Source organism: Dermacentor andersoni, chromosome 5 (assembly GCF_023375885.2).
Source record: "Dermacentor andersoni chromosome 5, qqDerAnde1_hic_scaffold, whole genome shotgun sequence".
NCBI lineage: Eukaryota > Metazoa > Arthropoda > Arachnida > Ixodida > Ixodidae > Dermacentor > Dermacentor andersoni.
In genome coordinates, this window is record NC_092818.1 from 178758443 (window position 1) to 178776471 (window position 18029).

At 45.3% G+C, this 18029-nt stretch overlaps 2 protein-coding genes across 2 annotated transcripts; one reads left to right on the forward strand and one right to left on the reverse strand.

Moving 5' to 3' along the window:
- Positions 1-300: 300 nt before the first annotated feature.
- LOC140218589 (uncharacterized) lies at positions 301-1513 on the forward strand. The gene is made up of 3 exons (XM_072288393.1): positions 301-350; positions 536-724; positions 1021-1513. The coding sequence occupies exons 1-3, from the start codon at positions 301-303 to the stop codon at positions 1511-1513; spliced, it is 732 nt and encodes a 243-aa protein (XP_072144494.1).
- Positions 1514-6616: 5103 nt separating this feature from the next.
- Positions 6617-16678, reverse strand: LOC129384915 (tetraspanin-33-like). Its single transcript, XM_055070566.2, has 4 exons — positions 16443-16678; positions 13824-14081; positions 8738-8821; positions 6617-6865 (listed from the first exon to the last, which is right to left on the reverse strand). The coding sequence occupies exons 1-4, from the start codon at positions 16575-16577 to the stop codon at positions 6617-6619; spliced, it is 726 nt and encodes a 241-aa protein (XP_054926541.2). The 5' UTR covers positions 16578-16678.
- Between the last annotated feature and the right edge of the window lie 1351 nt (positions 16679-18029).

The window sequence follows — 18029 nt, forward strand, 5'->3', positions numbered from 1 at the left end:
AACCTTGGATAGCAGCTTTTGCAGTTTTGTTTGCAGGCTTACCGTGAGGTCTTTTTGTGTCGCGACGCACGTATCTTCGTCTGATAGCAAATCCTTCATTTTCTCATTGTAGTCACTTCTGTTGAGCAACACGATGGCGTTTCCATTAGCTGCAGGAAGGATGGCAATGGAGGCATTGTTCCGGAGGCCCTCGATGGCTTGTTTCTCGCCAGGTGGAAATCGGACTTGAGGGTTGCGCGTCCACCACTTTGACAGAACGCCAATGGCGCGGGTGCGAGCTTCTTCTCTTACTTCGGAAGAATGTTTAATGATGGCACGTTCCACGGCGCAGATTACTCTCGCCGGGTTGGGTGAGGCGCCAGTGTTGAAGTTAAAGCCCTTGCGCGGAACGGCAGCTTCAGATTCAGTACGCTTGTAGAAGGATAAGTTGAGGATGACTTCCTTCGTTTGGGTTCCTTCGGCCTAAGAGCGACGAGCTTACTTTCTTGCGACTTCCTGCAATGGCGGTCACTTAATGTCGTCATGAAAATTTCAGGAAGCTATACGCCCGGGAAGTCCTGAAGAATGGCGTGTTCTTTTCACCTGCAGAGAAACAAGACATCGAGGGCCTCCGGAACAATGCCTCCATTGCCATCCTTCCTGCAGCTAATGGAAACGCCATCGTGTTGCTCAACAGAAGTGACTACAATGAGAAAATGAAGGATTTGCTATCAGACGAAGATACGTGCGTCGCGACACAAAAAGACCTCACGGTAAGCCTGCAAACAAAACTGCAAAAGCTGCTATCCAAGGTTTGTAAATTTGTAACACCGCAGCAGAAGCATCTCTACCATCGTCTCTTGCGTACTAACGGGTCCGCACCTGCAAAGTACGGATTACCGAAAGTTCACAAGTGAGGCGTTCCACTACGGCCTATTGTCGACTTCACAATGTCGTCGCTGCACCGGTTATCAGGTTACCTACACCAAGTGCTGGGCCCGCTCTCTGGCAAGACAGCAACGCACATTTCGAATTCTTCAGCCTTCGTGGGGAAGTGCGCGACATTCCGCTGGATGAAGACGACGTTATGGTGTCATTTGACGGGAAGCCGCTCTTCACTTCAGTGCCTGTTGACCTGGCCGTATCTACGTGCAGAAATGTCCTGCTGGCTGACGACACGCTCGCTGAGCGCACCCCTTTGGAAGTACAGGACATTTGCGAGCTTTTAGACTTTTGTTTGAGCAACACCTACTTCACTTACGACAAGCAGTTTTACAGGCAGATCAACGGAAATGCCATGGGTGCTTCCATTTCCGTTACTACCGCCAACTTGATCATGGAGGTCATTGAGCCGAAGGCCGTTTCTGAATTCGCTCCCGCGCCAAAGGTTTTCATCCGCTACGTAGACGACTGCGTATGCATTGTGCGAAGGCAGGACGCTTTACGCCTCCTGCGTCTTCTCAAGTCAGCAGAAGCAGTCATTCAATTTACTACAGAATACGAGTGGAACGAGACTCTCATTTGCCGTGCATAGGAAGGCGACCCATACCGGCCGGTACATAATCTTCAATTCATCTCACCCGGCTTGCCACGAGCAATCCGTCGTCTCATCTCTCGTGACGCGGGCAACACGCATCTGCTCAAGTGACGACGAAATGCAGAAAGAGCTGAAGACAATTCGTAACGAATTATCCAGAAACGGGTACTCCAAGAAATTTATTAACAATAAGGAAGCTCGTGTCCTCAATCCCAAGCCGCCTCAAGCCAAGTCGTTCACAAAACACGCTGGCATCCCATATGTGCCTGGCGTCAGCAAAGCTCTAAGACGTGTATTCTCAAGATACGATCTTAGAAAAGCGCACATGCCATCCACGAAACTGAGAAATCAGCTTGTTAACGTACAGGATCGGCTTGAAAGCAAAAATTACCCCGGTGTCATCTACAAGGTACCATGCGCAGACTGCAGCTGCAGTTACATCGGCGAAACCGGAAAATTCGCGAGAAGATTAAAAGTGCAACAAAGCGACGTCTCCAACAAGAAAAAAGCCTCGAACGTCCTTGCCGAACACGCCTATAATCGCAGTCACCGCATCGTTTGGAAAAACGCTGCCATAATAGGTAAGGAAAAGAATCCGATGACACGACTCTTGTTAGAATCTTTATTTATTCAAACTATTGACAACAGTATAAACGACACTGATGGAAATCTGCCTGCCCATTACACCCGTTCTCTAGCTCACATTTTGGCATAAAAGCGACATGCCGCTCTTGCCCGCTTTTAGTGGGATCAAGGAACCCGCACGCGTCCCGAAACGTCGCTGTGTTATTTTCACCTTGACTTGGTCAGTGACCGCATATTCTTTGTCACAAAGATGCTCGCAAAAGTGGGCGTTTTTCATACCGAAACTGAAAACAACATCGCCATTGCCACTTGCCGGAAGTGACGCGTAACTAAAAAATTACCGACGATTACGTTACTTCCTAATGCGAAATTTGAGCGCAGCAAATAAGCTGTTTCACCTTTTCGATAGATTGAGGCAAAGAAATCGAGCAACACATGTATGCGCTATCACAGAATTTTTTTTTAATTTTTCACACGTATTCCTTTAACAAAGACTCCACTAACAGTTCTTGACAGTCATGAAGGAAGCTTTGTGGTCGGAGAAATAGACTGATATATGTTCGACTTGGTACACCAATGCTTGATTCTCAAAGACGAGATCTATACAAGTGCCTCGCGAGGTTGTCACAGCCGTGGGACGCGTTACGAGCGAGAGGAACGGGATGTTCTCCCGCATAAGTGTTAGGAAATTGCTGTTTGTCTTTATGTCAACATTAAAGTCCCCCACTACTAACATCGGTGTGGATCGATGGACGGTTAATGCGAGTTGCAGGAAGTGCACGACGTCTTTCGTGAGTGCGGTAGGGGCGAAGTAGGCAGCTACTACCAGCAAGATAATTTCGCAGTGGCGAACGGCAGCGGCAATTTCGGCTCGGGCGGTGCACATATACAGATCCGCCGCCACCGATCTGGCTCTCTGATTGCCACCGCACAGGGCGAACGGCAGCGGCAATTTCGGCTCGGGCGGTGCACATATACACATCCGCCGCCACCGATCTGGCTCTCTGATTGCCACCGCACAGGGGTTGCATTGGAGGAGGAGCGAAGAAAGGAATTAAGTTCGAGCCGGCGCTTTGACAACCGGAGACTCGCAGGAAGAGGGGGGAGGGGGGCGGCGTGTACACCCAGCGGCAAACGATGGGGGCAGAAGCGCGCGCAGCAAGCGGACAACACGATAAAGGGAGGAGGGAAGAGATAGCAGCGACTGACTGATGCCGCTGACGCCGATAGTGAGTCAACCCCAGCTGCGGAGTTGGTTTCAGGGACAACGCCGCCGATGCCGACACAAACAATATGATACCCTCGCTTCCGCAGCGCTAAGAACCAGGTCTAGCCGTGGGAAGGTGGTCACGCATTCGTCGACGTGCCGGGGCCTACGTGAAATAACCGGCGCGTCGGCAACTGAAGAGCACCCTATCCGCCACACAAGAACAGGGGGGGGGGGGGGGGGACCCTTTCCTCCTCTTTCTGCATGGCGGCGACGGTGTTCTATGCAGTCACGTTATCTTGACTCTCTAGCGGCGTCAGCGGCATCCAGCGGTATCAGTCGGTCGCTGCTAGCGCTGGGGGGATGAAAGGGGGGCGGAGCTGGTTACGAGGCCGACGACAACGCCGACGACGACGCGAAACCCAGGAACGGACGCCAAAGAGCTGCGCTCTAAAACACGGTACTCTTCGGCATGACCTCTGAGATTAGGCATCGCCCGCAGCTTTGAGACGAAGCTTCACCACTGAAGCAGCTATCTAAATATTCTTCAACTCACGTGGTACACCACAAAAGCTTCTTCAGTAGCCATGGCTAGCAAACATGCAAGCACGTTTCGGCTCTCTGAATAGTTTTCTGCGGGTCACTCGTTTTGCTCGGCATCCCCTGCACCGTATAGGTGGTCTCCAAATTCCCTCTTCAGAAACTGTTCCCTCGAGTAGAAGATACAAATCACGAAGGCTTGTGCTTTTGCGTGTTGTGTGCACCGGAAGTGATTGGAGATACGGAAACAGGTAATGACCGTCATGCTTAGGCACAACCTATTTCACAAGATTAATTTCATTTAAAAGACGTTAAAATGTCTACAGGAGAGCAGCACGAAAAGACGATGGACAAGAAGGGGAACACACACCAGCGCTGGTGGGCGTTCCCCTTTTTGTCCTTCGTCTTTTTGCACCGTTCCCCTGTAGCGTATGTAGCGACTAGCCCAAGCCGCCACGGTGTTGAAGTTAAAATGTATTGACGGTAGCAAGTATATTTTTAATTTAGGGCGTCCATTCCTTAACAAAAAATTTTTGAATATCGAAAAATTCGTATATCGACTCTTTTTCTTCAAGAAATTGAAATACCAATCGCAACCCTGCCAGGAGCAGTCGATGTGTTTATTTTTATAATTCATAACTTTGTATAAATTATTCGCTATTTTCCAAGCAGCGAATAGTCTATGAAGAAGTTTATTCCTTTCCGATGTACTTAGATTGATGTTCGTGATTTAAAGTTTCGTTTTAATGAAAAAGAGAACGTTCAGGTGAGTCTCCATATCGAGAAAGTTCTGAACGACGTCATACAAGCGAAGGACCAGGTTCAGTATCCCATTAAAGGAGCTTAATTGAAATTTCTTTTGTAGAAGATAGTTGCTTTTCGATCAATGAAATTGCGCTGTGTTGATGAAACGAGAAACAGCTGAAGGTAGAAGTTGCGATCAACGGCATTAACGAAGCTTTTCTGGAGATAAGCAGAGCGTCCACGTAATTTGTTATCCTGAAAACATCAACGTTCCACTTGCTTTGCGAGAGAGAGGCTTCGTTACACACTACGAGAGCGTGTCGAGCAGTAATGCATATGGTGGCAGATATCAGATACAAATTTCTCAAAATAGCTGGTTCTCTCAGAATTTGTGTAAAACTGAATTTCATGCGAGTTCAGTGCTAACCACGCTGAACTGCAAAGGAAAAATATAAGAGCATAAAAATAGAGACAAAAATAAAAATGAAAAGAAGATCCCAGACTTGTTTTATACGCAAATCACAGATGTGTGTTAGTCCGTCCTTTATGAATGGCCGAGATGTCGTATATTTCTACCACAAGTGACACGGTTCTTGCGTTGTTTCTTTTTTCATTTTGTCCTTGAGGAACGCGACCTGCCTCTTTTGCATTGTTTTGCGATGCTTGGTTCTGTCTAATGAGAGCATGGAGTGCTTAAAGCTTTTTATTCGGCTCGAGTATTTCCTAATAAAATTTCAATTTTAATTGTTTTAAGAGGTAGGTTTAGCTAGGGGCCAACTTCAATTTTTCTATTCAAATAGATATACAACCTAGAAATCATTTTATCAGTGAACCGCTGGACCGATTTAAAAGAAGTTCCTTGAATTTGAGAAACAAAGTTAAATTCTAGCGACTGTATGAAGCAGACTTTATATTTATGACCTGGGTTTACTACAAAAGTTACAGAAATTCGTTAAGTTAAAAAAAATGAAGCGCGAAGTTTACAGATTTGTAACTCCGCATCAAAAACATATATCACAGCTCTGTAAACTTCATCTGCTAGAACATCTAAAGCAAACAAGCTTCATATCTGAGTTGCAGTTCACGTTGAAATGTTACAATGTGGACAAAAGTTCTGCAAAAGTACTCACAAAATAGTGGTATAATTAAGAGCGGTGTATAATACACGAATTTAATCCGCTTTAGATGTCTTAACAAGTTTAGTTTACAGAATAGTGGTATCATTTCTTATTGCTGAGTTGGATAGTTCATTTTATAAGTGCCTTTTTTCGAATATGCGATGTTCAAGAATTTTTCTAAAATGACGGACAGGCTAAAAACTACATCTGCTTCTGCAACTACTAGATTTTAACTTTTTATTTCATATGTAACAAATCTCATCAAAATCTGTGAATTGATTGCTAAAAAGGACTTATCTGTTCCCATGTATTTAGATAGGAGCGCCTTAGCGAAAGTTTTAGCATGTGCTCCACTTCTTGCCTTTTTTTATATGAGCTACGGTTTAAATGTGCCCATAATTCCCACTGAGGTGGCATAGCTTGAGCACATGTCGGCTTGGATTCTGTAATTATAAGTAATCTTTTGACGTGAATAAAATTCGCGCTAACCTTCACATAAATAAGGAGTTATTGATCGAGTAAAACTGATCTTTATATCTCGGTCACGAGAAACACCTTGTCAAGAATATGAAGTAAATGTCTAATCCTGCCGCATTGTTCATACGAATTGCTTGTAGTCACCGCTTAACAAGTTTGGGGGCTGAACGTGCTGTGTGCGAATAAATGAGCGCAGCGGATCCGAAGCTGATGGGGGTGCCCCTTGATGGCGGTTCGCATAAGCAGAAATGGCTGCGCCTGAGCAAGACCTGTGGCCGAATGGCCCGTGGCTTTCTTCTCAGTGACTACCATGAATCACCATCACATGGGCGCCGATACTCTTTAACCTATTTCAGGTGCGAGTAACTTTGCGTAAATGGTTCTCAGTGCGTGCGTGCGTGTTAGACAGCCAACCAGCCAGCCATTCAGTCAGCCATTAAACTCAATGGTCACCTTTTGCCAGGCTTGCTGTTCGGTCATGGAGAGCACTCCGGAACCACAGAAGCGGCGCTTCAGGCGAGTTTCAAGGCTTGGGTTCTCGCCTTCCAGTGGCCGACAGCAGGAGGCGGGAACCGAGCAGCGCTCTGTGCTCGGGTTCGACGGCGAGCAGTTGAAATAGATGTTGTGGCCCCAATCGTGGTATCGCTCAGTTGTGATACCGCAGCAGCTGAACGAAGCCTGCACCATGGGGCAGCGGAGATCACTGTTTTCAGCTGTTCTTTCTTGCGTGTGAGAAACGCTGCGCCGCAAAACCTTTGTTTCTCTATAAAGTCGAGTTTCGTGCGTTCTTGAAATATGTGTAAAGTTGACATTTATATATTTTATCTCACTTTTTTTTGTTTTTTCATACCTATGTTTCATTATTTATCACCTCTTTGGGCTCTTGCTTTAATCATGGAAGCACCAACTTCCCGTTTGCTGTAATAACATATCTTATTTTCCTGTTGTAAGTATTAACAGGAGGTCTCGCCCTCGCAGTCTGACTATGAGACCTCCTCCTGTATATATTTCATGACAAATGTGCTAAAATGTCCTTAAATTAAAACACCGAGAGGCTGCTCCACATGCTCATGTTCTGGATATTGCAAAAAAATAACAGAAACCTGATGAAGACAACGAATTACTGACAGTTTTCACTATGGTATTTCCTCCTGTATTACATTTACTTTGTAACTGTAATAATGTCTAATAAATTGATTGATTGATTGATTGATTGATTGATTGATTGATTGATTGATTGATTGATTGATTGATTGATTGATTGATTGATTGATTGATTGATTGATTGATTGATTGATTGATTGATTGATTGATTGATTGATTGATTGATTGATTGATTGATTGATTGATTGATTGCATCTTGATCTCTTTCAGGCCTCACCATATTCCTTGAATGCGTAACGCACGCGGCGCACGGGCAATATATCGACATCGTTTACCAATATGGGCTTTCAATGTAGCGACCAGAACTAAACACAATGGTGACGAGGCAGCGCGAAAATTGTTGATCTTCCGTGCCTGTAAATTTTGTGCTGCCTGTTATCATGGTATCGTACCAATCATCCCAACTGACCTGCCAATCAAACATAGGTGCACAAGGAGCATATAAGGCGAGTACTCGAACCTTTTGGTGCACCTGAAGTTATCCTGTTAAAGGAACCAACTAACGCATTGCGAAGGCTGACTGCAAGACGACCTTCCTTGTGTGTCCTTTCGTTCCTTCCTCCAGGCGCTTGAGTGATGTTGAAAGTCGTTTCAGCTCTTCCCATTGGCTATTGTATTTCTAATGTGATTAGCTTTTTGGGAAGCTTCACCTACTTTGCAGCGCGTATCTTTTTAAATTGGTTCCCTAAATTCGCTAAATTGCTCTGTTTGCTCTGCTCGCTAAATTAGCATAGTCCTAAAATAAGTTCCAAGAAAGTTTTAAAATATTCTACTAAGTGCAGACAAAGTGCAAACAAATGGCCACGAAAAATAAAGTAGCTAATTCACATGGCACCACAAACATTCAACGCCCAATGTAAAATTTCTGCATAAGTACGCAACGACGAAAAAGCAAGCAGTTCTCTCAGAAAGCTTAAAAGTTGAAGAAAAATTCGTCTTAACGCGAGGATCAAAGCCACCACCAACATTTGTCCGGGGTGGTCGCTTTACCATCGGAGCTAACCAGAAAATTAGCAGATCGCTAAGTGAGGCTCAGTCAATCGCAAATGTTAAAATCACTTAGATGTGTACACTACACTACAGCAGTTGAGATCATTTGAAGTAAAGTACATGCATAAGAGAATCTATGCGTCAACGTGGAGGCACTCCCGCTAATGCTTCGGGATTTCGAGGTTCCACTTCAACAGCCAAGACGTTGTCGTTGTCAACGGTAATTCAAGGGTATCCTCACAGGTCTTCATTCGAAAACTCTGATCGAAAGGGTTTTTCAGATGGCAATATCCTGACCTTAAGAAAACCCACTTCACCAGTGCCATGGGTGGGTGCTCACTGGTGCATGCTTCTTATTTTTCACTATATAATGCGTGAGTCTTTGTGGAAGCTTACCTGAGCAAAATCGACAAGTCGCGCGAAGTCTGGGTTGTCCCTGTAGCTCACTATGAGGTCGATGCTGAACAAGCTCTGAGCACTCTGAGAGAGTCGCAGGAAAGAGAAAAAAACAAAGCTGTGATTTGGTGACCAGTCAATTATGGTTTTGTTTGAACTAGTTCGTTCGTCAAACTTAAGATTACAAACTGGATATAATTTACACACGTAGCATGAGCCATGCGTCGTGTTGCATCCTTCACGCCCTGTTTATAAACTTCAGCTGTACGCTAGAGTGATTCGATAACACAGCATGATGTAGGTGGTACATTACTCAGACGTTTGTAACATGTGGCTCAGCTGGTAAATTAAGTGACCATCAATATAACAATAGCTTTGTAAATTTCAAATAGAGCGCAAAAAAAATACACATACACATAAAGAAGACACGACAGAGGCGGACGAGTGCTACTACCAACTGTTTATTCCAATCGACACACCCTCAGATTTTATAAAGTGAGCCCCACACAAGTGTCACGCCCCTTTTTCCATGCGAAGGTGATAAAAAACATAACTAGAAAGGCGAACAATACTGCTGCCCGCTTTAGATATCAGAATTCAAGAAGTCCAGTTTGGCACTGTGCAAATGAATAGCTGCTTCGCTTGCACAGATGGGTGAATTTTTGAGGATTTGAAATGCTTCCAAAGCCACTCGAGCCGTGTGGGTTGCAGGCTTGCCTAAGATAGTAGTCTAAAGAAAAAGCGCCTCGCAACCACACGAGATGATATGGGCAAATTAATGGGCATATTTGTCCTCTTTTTTCTTAACTTTTAGTGCGTGCTCCCTAAGCCGGGCGTCGACGCACCATTCGGTTTGGCCGGTGTACGTTTTGATCGACCACATCGCTGTTGCAGCCACCCGTGCGAGGACTTACGCCTCTTGTGTTCGCAAGGGCATCATTCCAAGGGAAGTTGGTGCGCTCTTCGCAGGGGTGAGGCATTCTTTGGGTCATGCCAAGAGGTTGTGCAAGATTCTTAAATCGGGGTTGTGGCGTCAGGATTGGTTATTCCTAGACTGTTTACGTGTTGTTTGCAGCGCAACACTGCCAGGGGGGTTTGCTTCCGCGAAATTTCGGGACTACAGGCGTATAGCATCTCAGAAAACAGAGTTCAAATGGTGCGCTGTACGGGGCTCCTTGCTGAAGGTCACCGAGAAAAAGAAGGGTTTCACAAAACAAAATCCTGTCGGGGTACTGGATGACGTCTCCCTGCCCGAAAATGTGTCTCGGACTCTGAAGTAACCGAAATTCGTCTTTCCTCCCCAAGTTTCCGCTCATGACCTTATCGGAATTAACCGTGAGCTCACTTCAAGGTCAAGCAAGGAGTACAAGAAGCGCTGTCTCTTGGATAACGTAGACTGCCTAAAAAGATGTGCCCGTCAACGACCATTCCGGGGTGCGGATAAGAAGCTGGAGAGCATGGCCAACTACGTCAAGCAGAACAGTTTGATTATCTTATAAGCAGACAAGGAGGGTTGGTTTGTTGTGATGCCTAAAGGCATGTTCAATGAAAAAGCCCAAGCTGCAGTGGACAAGAACTTGGGCCGGTTAAGAAAAGTGTGGTGAAGGTTAAGGTTAAGTTCATGAAATTCTGTAAGGACTGGAATGGAATGCTCTTGCTCCTTTAAAGATATCAGGAACAGTAAGGGTAAGCTGGACCTGTAAGGGTAAGCTGACCATGTTTGAAGGTTTTCTTTTTCTCAAAAACACCTAAGGAAGACGTTCCTTTCTGAACCATTGTGAGCGAAGGGGGTGCTTGGGAAAAGAATGTGAGCGTGTTTTTAATGAAGAACCTAAGGTCACTCATGGTTGTTTATCCTTTCCGCGTGAAAAAATCAGAAGTCGCTGAGTTTGTGAGACACAGTAAGGGTATAGATTATGGTTTGTTGGTCGACGTTATGGATTTGTTTTATTCAGTACCTCAAGATAAGCTCTTAGTTGCTGTTAGAAATTGTATTGAAGAGAATAGCGAAGTCGACTTCCAAAACTCTGCCTGCTTGTCGGTTTGCAATTTCTAACGCTTTTAGAGTTTTGTCTTAGTGTAACATTTATTGTTTTTAAGAAGCAGCCTTTTCTTCAACGTAGGGGAGTGTGTATTCTGTCTTGTGTTGCGTCGATTTTATGTGACGTATACTTAACAGATACTGGCAGGGCGCTCAACTTCGCTTTTAATGGCGGGAGGGTTCCTAACGTGTTTAGGTACGTCGATGACTTTTCAGTTCTTTTAGAGGGACATGGTGACCTTACATCACCTGAGAGTATTTTAGATGTTTTTAAACAAGCGGGGCAGCGTTTGAATTTCACCCATGAATTGCTTAGCACTGAGGGGTAACAATACCTGGATCTAAGGCTAAGGTTTCGCGTAGACCATGTATGCTGGGAGTACCTCCCACGGATCAATATTTGGGACTTTTGCCTTTTGACTCTGCCCACTCAAAAATAGCAAAAAGGGGCATCGCGTCTTAGTTCTTGGATGCTGCGCTCCGAAAGTCGAGGTCGCATGTAACGCAGCATCGCTCTGAACATCAGATTGGTCGCCTCTTGGCAGCGGGATTTCCTGTGTTGCTTGTTGGTACGGTGGACGAATCTCTCCTGCAAAAGGTAAATAACAGAGCCGGAACGGCAAGCGCGGAGATTCAGCCATGGACGGCGCAGCCCTTAGTAATGCGTTATATGCATAAGGTCTCGTGCAACCTGAACAAGGTCGCGAACAGGTATCGAATTCCTGTGGTCTTTAGAACTACTAATAAGTTTTCCAGGCTCTGCCCTCGGATCTGCGTTGACAGCAAGCGAGGTTGCAAAACCAGACATGAACAACCCCTCGTAGGGTGTGCGGCAGGAGTGGTATATTCAGTTCCCTTGAAGTGTGGAAATGAATACGTCGGCCAAACCGAATGGTGCATCAACGACCGGCTCAGGAAGCGTGCGCTAAAAGTTAAGAAAAAAAGAGGACAAATATGCACATTGGGTTGCCCATATCATCGCGTGCGAGGCGCCTTTTCTGCGACTCCTATCTTAGGCAAGTCTGCAAACCACACGGCTCGGGTGGCTTTAGAAGGATTCCATATCCACTAAAATTCACCTGTCTGTGTAAGCGAAGCATCTACTCTATTGAGCAGTGCCGAAGTGGACTTCTTTAATTCTGCTTCCTAAAGCAGGCAGCAGTATTGTTCGCCTTTTTGGTTATGTTTTTTATGAGATTCGCATGGAAAAAGGGGCGTGACACTTGTGCGTGGCTCACTTTATAAAATCGAAGGGTGTGTCGATTGGAGTAAAGAGTTGGCAATAGCACTCGTCCGCGTCTGTTGTGTCTTCCTTATGTGTATGTGAATTTTTTGCGCTGCATTTGGATTTAAGATGTTAGACTAACGAGCCCAACAGACGGTCCTTCTAATAACAATACTTCTTCTACAACATAATACTGCAGCGGATCTGCTGCCTTGATTCTTATATTTGTGCTCAAAATATTTTTCCTATGCTTATACGCTACTTAACAGTAGACACACAAAAGGCCTTGTGCAAGTCTATCATCCCTAGCATCTGCAGAGACTCGAAGCTTTTAAAATGCAGACACGTCGGCACACACACGTACCCTCGCGACCCGCACACACAACTAATAAGTTTATAGGAACACGTTGGCCCACCTGGTACCGTTTTGTGAAACCCCAAATAATGATGGTTTGCCAGTACCCACAAAATGTCTTGCATAACATAGATTACCACAGTGCGCGGGATCCCCGCAATTAAAGAAAAAGTTACTCTTCTTTGTAAGCATCCTTTTTTTATCTGATAGGTATTTGCTCACAACGTATCAGAAACAACAAAACATATGCTGAATATGATGAACTTTGTTTCTGTCATGCTAGCTTTCAATTAATTTTGATTGATGTAAGCGTTGCACTATTGTATATGATCGCCAGCGCATGTGTAAAGCGTTCACACATCATGCTTCGACAAATTTTGGAGTCGAACTCAGAGCTCTTCGTCCGCAAGTGCTCTTTTCCATTATCCTGCCGCTCTCTTTAATAATGTGTCTAGCATTAGGAGTGGCTGAAATTTCGTCTTACGAAAAAGTTCAGCGTAAGACGTTTTTGAGAATACTAGCTGCGGTTCTTTAAGTGATAGCGTGATTAGTGACAGACACGCAGAGGTCACCAAGCCTAGCTAATATTTCTGTTTCGATTATCTATTTAATTATCTCGTTAAGGCGTTTCCTTACAATGCTGGTTGAAAATTTGGCCGACAACAGCACATACAATGCTTTGAACATCAAGAAATTCACAATTCCTGTTGTGAACGTTGTTGCCATGCTCTCTGAAACGATTGTTCACACATCCACCAGTTTCCTACACAGACCCGGCAACATAATAACAGCCCTCGGAAATTACATACTCTGAACAACCAATAAACTTGCATTTCTGTGATTTTTTATGAGTTTTCGTGAACAGCAAGACAAAAGGGCCTCGCGAGGCAGCCTATAGCACCTGAAGCTCATTGGGCGCAGAAAATTTTTCTTCGTTTTTCTCTCTGCTACGCACACCATATTAGCAGTATACTGACACGCCCAAATCCGCTACACTTGCGCTGTCACACAAGCCGCATCAGAGAAATCTCCTTGACACGCACGCCTCTCTTCACACCGGGGAAAGCAGCATGACGATAAACCCGCCGCTTTAGAGCGTGTCACTGAATGATGCCACCATCTCTCGTCGCAGTGGCCGAGGAGCAGAGCGTGTGGCTGTTCTCCCTGTTGAGGATTTTCTCGCTAACTTTGCCATTTACTTCTTTTCCGGTGTCTTGACAAAAAATGCCTGCACCGTACTTCAATTGTTCCATCAAGATTGCTACCGGCGTCGTAAAAGATATTGTCAACAAATAGGCATAACAAATCACCACACATATGCAATACCCTGCTCGCCTATGTGCCGTTATAGTGCGAGCTGCAGCATAAACGTAGTTCGCTGTCTCAGATGTGCTAATGCTAGAAGTCACTGAAATCAAATATCCTAATTTGTTTTGTCGCTGTTACTTCTATAGGTTCTACTCACATTCTTGCTCAGGAAGGGGAGGACCAAGGCACCGACGATGAAGATTATGGTGATGATCATAAGTAGACAGAGGCCTTTGACGTACCAGCGTAAGAAACAGATGTTCTCGCGCAGGGCACCCATGAACCCCATGAAGCTGATGACGAGTAGAAGGCTTGAGACGAGCAGCCCCGAGACCTCCATGTTCACCAAGAAACTTATGAGTAGTGAGCGGTTCAGGAACGAGATCTTGTCGCGCCGCTCATATACGGACGCCAACTGTGGACGAGGAAGAAGGGTTCAACTGTTAAGTACACGCAGAAGCTCACCTCGAAAAGTGCGGGAAACCAAAATACTCTTTTATCATTCGGCGATATCGCATCTAATAGAGCGAAGCAACATGGCTCTTGGCAAATGTTTTGGAAGGCAGACCGCCTGAGCCCACCCAGTGCAGGTGGCTGTCCTTGTGAAGGATCGTCTATTGGGCTAGTCGGTCTGACAATGTAAATTTCAAGTACAGCGCAAAAAATACACATACACACAAGGAAGACACGACAGACGCGGACGAGCGCTACTGCCAATTTCATAAAGCGATCCACGCACAAGTGCTACGCCCCGTTTCCCATGTGACCATGATAAAAAACATAACTAAAGAATTTACAATACTGCTGCCCGCTTTAGATAGCAGAATTCAATAAGTCCAGTTTGGTACAGTGCAAATGAATAGACGTTTCGCTTACACAGATAGGTGAATTTTTGTGGATATGGAATGCTTCTGAAGCCACTCGAGCCGTACTATCTTAGGCAAGTCTGCAAACCACACGGAACACGATACCGGAACAACATTAGAATTCATTGGCATCAGCGAGCTGCAAATGACTATCACGTTTGCGAGCGGTGACTTAGCAGCTGTTGCTTGCTGTCATGTTGGACTACCCTTTAATTCCTAACTGTTGCATTGGTGCAAAAAAGGGTTTTGGGGGCCTGCACGGGCGCTACGTACGATAACAAGAGCATGTCCGCGGACATACATTGGTGGTAAATTTTTGTCATGCAGAATCTATAATTAAGCGCAATAACAAACAATCGCAACTGGCAAACGCAGCTGCTAGAATAGTGTTTTTTTTTAATGGACGAAACATTTCCTTTTGTTGAGATTTTCAGTGTGCTTAGTTCATTTTTACTTTATTTTATTTTGGAGGGAGGGAGGGCGAGAAGTGGAAACGTGGCGGGGTGCAGATGCATTTGTTCTGAAGTCATGCTGAAAAAATAGCATGAATCGATTACTGGGCGTATATTTCTTGTACGTGGTTTGAACCGCGCGTGCGGCTGAGCTTGTACAAACATGAATAAATGAATAACTTTTTTTCAAAAGGGTGTGGTTCTGCGGCCTATGTTAGGGTGCGGGAAGTTGGGTAGGGTAGAGAGGAGAGGGGCGGCAGTGATCCCCAGTGTAACAAGATAGCGCTATTGTGGCTTACGGTGGTTACGCAGCATGGATTAGCTAAGCACTGCAGCCCTGGCCTTGATGACAAGAACTGACCCCCACCCGTCTTATACTGCTCCTCGGGTCCCAGGTCACGACGACCGATCATCATATTAAAGCGATAGCGTTGAGGGCCCCGTGTCGCAGCAAATGCGGCCTCGGCGTCCGACGTCGTGTCGGCAAAAATTGCTTCGGCAAAAAATTTCGAATTAGGCATACCCAACCACGCAAGACCTTCATGTGGCGCAATGAAATTGCTGAACTAAATGAATTTCTTAAGCTAAAATACGTAGAATAACCGTAAAGTACGACTTACACACAATCTAGAGACATAATAGCGTCGAATTGTAATTTTATTATACGAGAAAACAATTATTTTACGCGGAAACTCAAAAAGAAACCCCTTTCAGCGCCATAGTGTTTTCCAGCTGCCGTTTGAGGTCTGTCTTAGTATGAGTGGCGCGGCGCCCTCGGTTCCTTGCACACCAAAAAAAGAAGAACCACAAAACTTGCCTTCATGCATAGCGTTCGCCGCCAGCGTTTCCCGGGGAACGTTGCGGTTACATAAGCTACAGTTGCCGGGAAGCCTGAGAAGCACTCAGGGATCTTTAAATGCTATCGCGGTTTACTCTTAAAGGCGAAGCCTAAGCGCCCTCCAATCTTTTCTCCCGATCAAGGATATTCATGCGACGTTCGAGAAGGAGCATATCCTTCACTAAAAATGCAACCTGCTGTTATCAATACGCCTATGTTAGCAACTAATCTAGCAATATGCTAGCACCCATTGTAGAAGAGTCTATATTACTTTCGAACACCTGAACCAGTGTGACTAAATTTTTTGCCATTGTCTTCAATTATTATTCGTGATCAATCTACGGTTATTCTACCCTCTTTTTGACCTGGTGGAGCCACTCAATGCATTGACGAAGGCAAGAAAATTCTTAATATCTAGCGCATCGTTTCTGCCCCGGTATGCTTACCTCGCAACAGAATACCACTATAATGGTTGATTTTTTTTATTCAACTTCACAACAGTTCAGTAAGCATGGCGCTGAAGTAAAGCTCGCGACTTGTAGCTTCGCTGGAGACTGCCGAAGCAGCTCCACGACAGGTGCACGTGAAAGGCGCTGGCTGAAATGCAGTTCGGTACTCACGCATATGAACGAGACCATGCAGCTGAAGGCGAAGAGAAGCAAGTTTATGAACACGAGCGGCACCCTGCGCCACGGGCTGACGTCGACAATCAACGTTGACTGGTCGCCCTTCGGCGTCGGAATCCTCTTGACCATGGTTGGCTTCTTCTTCTAGTTCGGCGTGCAGCAAACACGCTCGCCCGCGCTAATCATCTACTTCCTCCTCTCTGTTCATTTACTGCAGCGTGGACCACTCGTTCAAGCTAACAGTACGGGACATAGAGAGAGAGAGAGAGACAGAAAAATATATATATTTATTGTCGTCGTAAGGTTACAGGGTAGAGCCCTTAGTCCAGGGCTTCAATGAACATGGCGATGACGAGGTCCTGATGACCTCAGCAAACGCCAAGTACGTCATGCGCCTAACCTTGTGCTGCAGATTTGTATATAATTCGTATTCATAGAGGGCGTTGTGCGCGTACCCTTACTCCTTTCTGCACTGCCCGCGTACATCATGCGAGCAGTTTTCACCCCGAATGAACTAAACGGCAATCCAATTTGCAGTTACTATTACTAAAGTGTTACATTATGGCTATCAGTCTGTCTGTGCAGCGTTTCAACTCCAGCAAAGTTGCAGGCCTAGGTCACTCATCGCAAGCGCGTGTGCCTCGGTGTAAGAAAACTATATTATCTGTATACGGGAACTGTGCCGCACAATATACGTTGCATAGTCGAAGTGCGAAAGCCGTAAAAAGTGTAAAAGTGAGTTTGTAGAAAGTGCTATACTTCAAGTGACAGAATACGCCATCGCAAAAATAGTGGCCACCTTTATGTAATCTTTAAAACGCACACTTTCTTGACTTGCAAAAAGAATTTCATATTTGTGTTATCTATCCAAGCTCTGTTGCTCCTTTGCGGGAAGAATACTGCACTGTGAAGTATAGCGCAGCTTCTTTCGTGTGTCGTTCTACTGAGCGGCCAAATTTAGGCCTAGTAAATGACCCCAAGCACCTTCAACTTGAGCGCTTCTTGCAACCACTTCTCCGTAAAAGCGGAGGTGCAGTAACTTCGGCTTACTTTCACTGCAACATAAAACTATATCTTGCAAGCAGCTATTAAAGCACAGTATCAAAACCAGGGGCAAACAGAGATGGGCTTCACTGTGGCGTTGTGATCTTCTTATTAGCGGTCCATTTTCTGCTTCGTTTTAAAACAAGGTACAGATAATTGAAAAGTATTTTCTTACTACCTGTGATAATTTCCTATTAGAGCAAGCAAAAAAGCAGTATAACCTGCCTTCCTGGTAAACAAGGCAATTTCCATTATCTTATATCAATTTGTCTAAAATGAAACGCTTGCTGTGTTATGTGTCCATTTCCAGCATGGGTGGGAAGCGCCGGTGCGGTGAAGGATTTCGATTACGTTACGTGGTCGCGTGCTACCACCGATCGTGGAGACAGATTGCGATGTAGGTACTTAGCTGCTTACTGGCGTCATCTTATTTTGTCTATTCAACTATATCAGTCAGCCGAGCACATAGGTTGCTCCGACGAAAAAATCGTTAACGCCACTGGTAACGACTCAGCACAGACGATGCACTCTCACTGG

What these genes read in the sequence shown, in the direction of transcription:
- LOC129384915 (XM_055070566.2), bottom strand. Translation starts at nt 16,577, where the DNA reads ATGGTCAAGAGGATTCCGACGCCGAAGGGCGACCAGTCAACGTTGATT. An exon ending in GCATGGTCTCGTTCATATGC is followed by an intron (nt 14,082 to 16,442) that starts GTGAGTACCGAA and finishes CCTCGTCCACAG; the next exon opens with TTGGCGTCCGTATATGAGCG. An exon ending in TCCCCTTCCTGAGCAAGAAT is followed by an intron (nt 8,822 to 13,823) that starts GTGAGTAGAACC and finishes CGACTCTCTCAG; the next exon opens with AGTGCTCAGAGCTTGTTCAG.
- LOC140218589 (XM_072288393.1), top strand. Translation starts at nt 301, where the DNA reads ATGTTTAATGATGGCACGTTCCACGGCGCAGATTACTCTCGCCGGGTT. An exon ending in GATTACTCTCGCCGGGTTGG is followed by an intron (nt 351 to 535) that starts GTGAGGCGCCAG and finishes TGAAAATTTCAG; the next exon opens with GAAGCTATACGCCCGGGAAG. An exon ending in TTGCTATCAGACGAAGATAC is followed by an intron (nt 725 to 1,020) that starts GTGCGTCGCGAC and finishes CGAATTCTTCAG; the next exon opens with CCTTCGTGGGGAAGTGCGCG.